This window comes from Salmo salar, chromosome ssa12 (genome assembly GCF_905237065.1).
Source record: "Salmo salar chromosome ssa12, Ssal_v3.1, whole genome shotgun sequence".
In the NCBI taxonomy this organism is placed as follows: domain Eukaryota; kingdom Metazoa; phylum Chordata; class Actinopteri; order Salmoniformes; family Salmonidae; genus Salmo; species Salmo salar.
Genome location: NC_059453.1, coordinates 14,073,913 through 14,080,000, shown reverse-complemented (window position 1 = coordinate 14,080,000; position 6,088 = coordinate 14,073,913). Strand labels below are relative to the sequence as shown.

The window sequence follows — 6,088 nt, the reverse complement described above, 5'->3', positions numbered from 1 at the left end:
CCTGTATATAGTCTGGTGTGTGCATTACCTGGTGTGTGTGTGTGTGTGTGTGTGTATTACCTGTGTGTATTAGTGTGTATTACCTGTATATAGTCTGGTGTGTGCATTACCTGGTGTGTGTGTGTATTACCTGTGTGTATTACCTGTATATAGTCTGGTGTGTGCATTACCTGGTGTGTGTGTGTATTACCTGTGTGTATTAGTGTGTATTACCTGCGTGTAGTCTGGTGTGTGTGTGTATTACCTGTGTGTATTAGTGTGTATTACCTGCGTGTAGTCTGGTGTGTGTGTGTATTACCTGTGTGTATTAGTGTGTATTACCTGCGTGTAGTCTGGTGTGTGTGTGTATTACCTGTGTGTAGTCTGGTGTGTGTGTGTATTAGTGTGTATTACCTGCGTGTAGTCTGGAATGTGTGTATAAGTGTGAATTACCTGCGTGTAGTCGGGTGTGTGTGTATATTACCTGTGTGTAGTCTGGTGTGTGTGTGTGTGTATCACCTGTGTGTAGTATGGTGTGTGTGTGTATCACCTGTGTGTAGTCTGGTGTGTGTGTGTATCACCTGTGTGTAGTCTGGTGTGTGTGTGTGTGTGTGTGTATCAGTGTGTATTACCTGCATGTAGTCTGGTGTGTGTGTGTATATTACCTGCGTGTAGTCTGGTGTGTGTGTATTACCTGTGTATAGTCTGGTGTGTGGGTGTGTATCAGTGTATATTACCTGTATTTAGTCTGGTGTGTGTGGTATCAGTGTGTATTACCTGTGTATAGGCTGGTGTGTGTATCAGTGTGTATTACCTGTGTGTAGTCTGGTGTGTGTGTGTGTGTGTGTATATTACCTGTGTGTAGTCTGGTGTGTGTGTGTGTGTGTATATTACCTGTGTGTAGTCTGGTGTGTATTACCTGTGTGTAGTCTGGTGTGGTGTGTGTGTGTGTGTGTGTGTGTGTAGTCTGGTGTGTGTGTGTGTGTGTATTACCTGTGTATAGGCTGGTGTGTGTGTGTGTGTGTGTATATTACCTGTGTGTAGTCTGGGTGTGTGTGTGTGTGTGTGTATATTACCTGTGTGTAGTCTGGTGGTGTGTGTGTGTGTGTGTGTGTATCAGTGTGTATTACCTGTGTGTAGGCTGGTGTGTGTGTGTGTGTGTATATTACCTGTGTGTAGTCTGGTGTGTGTGTGTGTGTGTATATTACCTGTGTGTAGTCTGGTGTGTGTGTGTGTGTGTGTGTGTGTGTATCAGTGTGTATTACCTGTGTGTAGTCTGGTGTGTGTGTGGGTGTATATTACCTGTGTGTAGTCTGGTGTGTGTGTGGGTGTATATTACCTGTGTGTAGTCTGGTGTGTGTGTGGGTGTATATTACCTGTGTGTAGTCTGGTGTGTGTGTGTGGGTGTATATTACCTGTGTGTAGTCTGGTGTGTGTGTGGGTGTATATTACCTGTGTGTAGTCTGGTGTGTGTGTGGGTGTATATTACCTGTGTGTAGTCTGGTGTGTGTGTGGGTGTATATTACCTGTGTGTAGTCTGGTGTGTGTGTGGGTGTATATTACCTGTGTGTAGTCTGGTGTGTGTGTGGGTGTATATTACCTGTGTGTAGTCTGGTTTGACCGGTGGGTTCTCTCTGAGCTCTGGGTCGGTGTATTCATTGTTGACATAGTAACCGATACGGATGAACTCCTGTCCGTTGTAGGTGCAGGTGATGAGCGCCACGGTTACCCCCACAGCATCACTCTCAGGAATCAGCCCGGTGTTGGGGGCATCCGCCTGGAGGAGACAGAGATGGGGTGATGAGAAGGAGAAAGGGAGGAGAAGAGGAGAGAAAAGAGGGTGGGAAGAAGGTAGGAAGATAAAGAGATGATCTGATGAGAGGAAGGAGAGGTGGGAGGAGAAGAAAGAGAGAGGGAGGAGAGAACTATAGAGAGAGATGGAGGGGTGTGTGTGTGTATCAGTCACTCAGTGTGTCTCTCACCTGGAACACGAACATGTGTCTGCCTGCCGGTACTGGTCCAACCAGAACTGAGTCCAGAGTCTGATCATACTCCTCACTCTCTGCTGAGCCCACATAGATGATCTTCCACTCCAGGTCTAAACACACACACACACACACACACACACACACACACACACACACACACACACACACACACACACACACACACACACACACACACACACACACACACACACACACACACACACACACACACACACACATTAACTTCCCTGACCCAGTCTGTAATACCTACATGTTTCAAGCAGACCACCATAGTCCCTGTTCCCAAGAACACTAAGGTAACCTGCATAAATGACTCTCGCCCCGCAGCACTCACGTCTGTAGCCGTGAAGTACTTTGAAAGGCTGGTCATGGCTCATATCAACACCATCATCCCAGACACCCTGGACCAACTCCAATTCGCATACCGCCCCAACAGATCCACTGATGACGCAATCTCTATTGCACTCCACACTGCCCTTTCCCACCTGGACAAAAGGAACACCTATGTGAGAATGCTATTCATTGACTACAGCTCAGCGTTCAACACCATAGTGCCCTCAAAGCTCATCACTAAGCTAAGGATCCTGGGACTAAACACCTCCCTCTGCAACTGGATCCTGGACTTCCTGACGGGCCACCCCCAGATGGTAAGGGTAGGCAACAACACATTTTGCACCCTGATCCTCAACACGGGGGCCATTCAGGGGTGCGTGTTCAGTCCCCTCCTGTACTCCCTGTTCACCCATGACCTCGGCCTCACATGACTCCAACACCATAATTAAGTTTCCCAACGACACGACGGTGGTAGGCCTGACACCAACGACTAGACGGCCTATAGGGCAGAGGTCAAAGACCTGGCAGTGTGGTGCCATGACAACAACCTCCCACTCAACGTCAGCAAGACAAAGGAGATGTTTGTGGACTACAGGAAACGCTTCAAGTTCCTCTGTGTCCACATCACTAAGGACCTATCAAACGCACCAACGCAGTTGTGAAGAGGGCACGACAAAGCCACTTCCCCCTCAGGAGACTGAAAAGATTCAGCACGGGCCCTCAGATCCTCAAAATGTTCTACAGTTGCACCATCGAGAGAATCTTGACTGGCTGCTTCTCCGCTTGGAATGGTAACTGCTTTGCATCCGACCACAAGGCGCTACAGAGTGTAGTGCATACGCTCCAGTACATCACCGGGGCCGAATCCACTGCCATCCAGGACCCCTATGCCAGGCGGTGTCAGAGGAAGGCCCTAAAAATTGTCAAAAGACTCCAGCCACCCAGTTCTCTCTGCTACCGCATGGCAAGCGGTACCGGAGGGCCAAGTCTAGGTCCAAAAAGCTCCTTAACAGCTTCTACCCCCGAGCCATAAGTCTACTGAACAGTTAATCACATGGCTACCCTGAATATTTACATTGACCCCCTTTTTAATTGCACTGAGACTCTTGCACCGGCTCTATGCACACTGCATGGGCTCTACCAACACACATGCTACACTGACACTCCAACACACACACACACACACACACACTGACGCCAAACACACACAGACGCTGCTACTCTGTTATTATCTATCCTAATTGCTTTGTCACTTTTACCCCTACCTACATGTACATATTACCTAAATGACCTCGTAACCCTGCACATTGACTCGGTACCGATACTCCTAGTATATAGTCTTATGTTCTATTTAATTGGGCCATTTCCTTTTTTGGAAATTGTTCTTACTTTTTCATTCTGCATTGCTGGGAAATGGCCCGTAAGTCTAATAATAATAATAATAATAATAATAAATAATAATAAAAATGGTTAAACGCTTTTCATTATACAAAAATGCATAAAATGTATCAAAATAAACGTTAAACTAAATTATATATACAAATACAAAACCATATCATAAAATCAACAAAGTCTTGGAGGAAGGGTAGGTCAGCCAAAAATGAGGAGTCTGAAGGCCTGCTTTAAAAGCCCCAACAGTAAACATCCAGATTATCTGGAAGGGAGACCTAAAGGTGTTACTGGGAAGAAAAGGACCCAACGTTCCGAGCCGGGTCTACACAATGTTCCGAGCCGGGTCTACACAATGTTCCGAGCCGGGTCTACACATTGTTCCGAGCCGGGTCTACACATTGTTCCGAGCCGGGTCTACACAATGTTCCGAGCCGGGTCTACACAATGTTCCGAGCCGGGTCTACACAATGTTCCGAGCCGGGTCTACACAATGTTCCGAGCCGGGTCTACACAATGTTCCGAGCCGGGTCTACACAATGTTCCGAGCCGGGTCTACACAATGTTCCGAGCCGGGTCTACACAATGTTCCGAGCCGGGTCTACACATTGTTCCGAGCCGGGTCTACACATTGTTCCGAGCCGGGTCTACACATTGTTCCGAGCCGGGTCTACACATTGTTCCGAGCCGGGTCTACACATTGTTCCGAGCCGGGTCTACACATTGTTCCGAGCCGGGTCTACACATTGTTCCGAGCCGGGTCTACACAATGTTCCGAGCCGGGTCTACACATTGTTCCGAGCCGGGTCTACACAATGTTCGAGCCGGGTCTACACATTGTTCCGAGCCGGGTCTACACAATGTTCCGAGCCGGGTCTACACAATGTTCCGAGCCGGGTCTACACAATGTTCCGAGCCGGGTCTACACATTGTTCCGAGCCGGGTCTACACAATGTTCCGAGCCGGGTCTACACAATGTTCCGAGCCGGGTCTACACAATGTTCCGAGCCGGGTCTACACAACGTTCCGAGCCGGGTCTACACAACGTTCCGAGCCGGGTCTACACAACGTTCCGAGCCGGGTCTACACATTGTTCCGAGCCGGGTCTACACAATGTTCCGAGCCGGGTCTACACCTGTTGTTTTGGGCAGATGTGACAAATACAATTAAGGAAGTTTACTTCACACACACTACGTTTAAAACCCATCTATTCACTAGTGCACTATTTTTGACCAGGTCCCATAAAGCTCAGAGACTACACTATATTAGGGAATAGGCTGCTATTTCAGACACAACCACTCAGTAAGTCTTGTCCCACCACCTCCACTTTAATGCGGGCAGGATAGGTTTCTTCTCATTAGTGGAAATAGCTATTTATCGGTTATAGAAAATGACCTAGGAGAAGAGACAATTTATTGGTAAGTCGTTCCACTGTCTGACATGGTACTCTGTTAGCGCACCAACCCGCCCGAGTCCACCCAGACGTCAGAGGAGGACCGGAAACGTGAACAATACGCGCGGGCGCCAAATTCTGATGAAGCGTCAACACGAATAGCTCATTTACTCAAACAATACCACCATATTTGAATTTATCTAAGCAGTTAGCTATAAAAACATATACGTGTAAAGTTAATTGAAAGGTACATTTAAGCAAACTGTTGTTGCACCTAAAAGGCAACGGTTAGCTACATTATAATTACACAATAATACTATAGTTAGTAATCTACATACGTTTGTTAGATTTTACAACAACAAAAAAAGAAGTTAGCAACTGAATAAGGTTACCACTCACCCTCCGGTAAATCCTCCATGCATTCGAACGTAATCTCGAACTGAAACGGGTTCCCAAAAGGACTTGGGTTGTCTAACACAGCGACATTCAACACTTGAACTTTAGCCATTTATTTTCAGTAGTCTTGAAAGCGTAGCTGATGAATAATTTGAAAATGAATCGAATTTAACTCTATCTCCCTTGACGTTGCAGATAAAGGCAGAACGGGAAAATAATAAACCAGCTAACGTTAACAATTCCGTCTCTTTGACTAAAGATACGTGTGTGGCGTCTTCTGGTGGTTGTTACCGTCTTCTCTCCTGCAAACTTTGTCAATTTCAATTGCTTGCAATATAACACCTGCTTGGCGCTAGATTCGTTTTCAAAATAAATTCAACAAAAGCTTGCTTTGGCAGGTTTTGGGTTATTTTGTAGCTAGAGGATAACATTCGCACTCCCGCCAGTGTGTTCGGAAATGGTCCGCGTGACGTCACGAAATCCAGCAGCGTTTCTTCTTCTCTCTTCCGGCTGTAGAACTGAGGATGGTTGAACAATAAACTTTACGCTGCCATCTAGTGACGAGACTGAACAGTTCAGATTGAGATTT

General features: G+C 46.8%; 1 protein-coding gene across 1 annotated transcript in view; it reads right to left on the bottom strand.

Annotated features, from left to right (window-relative positions):
• LOC106564261 (histone chaperone asf1b-B) overlaps positions 1-5,990 on the bottom strand; it is a 9,848-nt gene extending 3,858 nt beyond the window's left edge. The window contains exons 1-3 of the mRNA XM_045690780.1: positions 5,503-5,990; positions 1,962-2,077; positions 1,580-1,756 (exon numbers count right to left, since the gene is read on the bottom strand). Coding sequence (XP_045546736.1) covers positions 1,580-1,756; positions 1,962-2,077; positions 5,503-5,611 — 402 coding nt within the window. The 5' untranslated portion in view covers positions 5,612-5,990. The remainder of the gene's footprint in view (positions 1-1,579; positions 1,757-1,961; positions 2,078-5,502) is intronic.
• Positions 5,991-6,088: the final 98 nt, after the last annotated feature.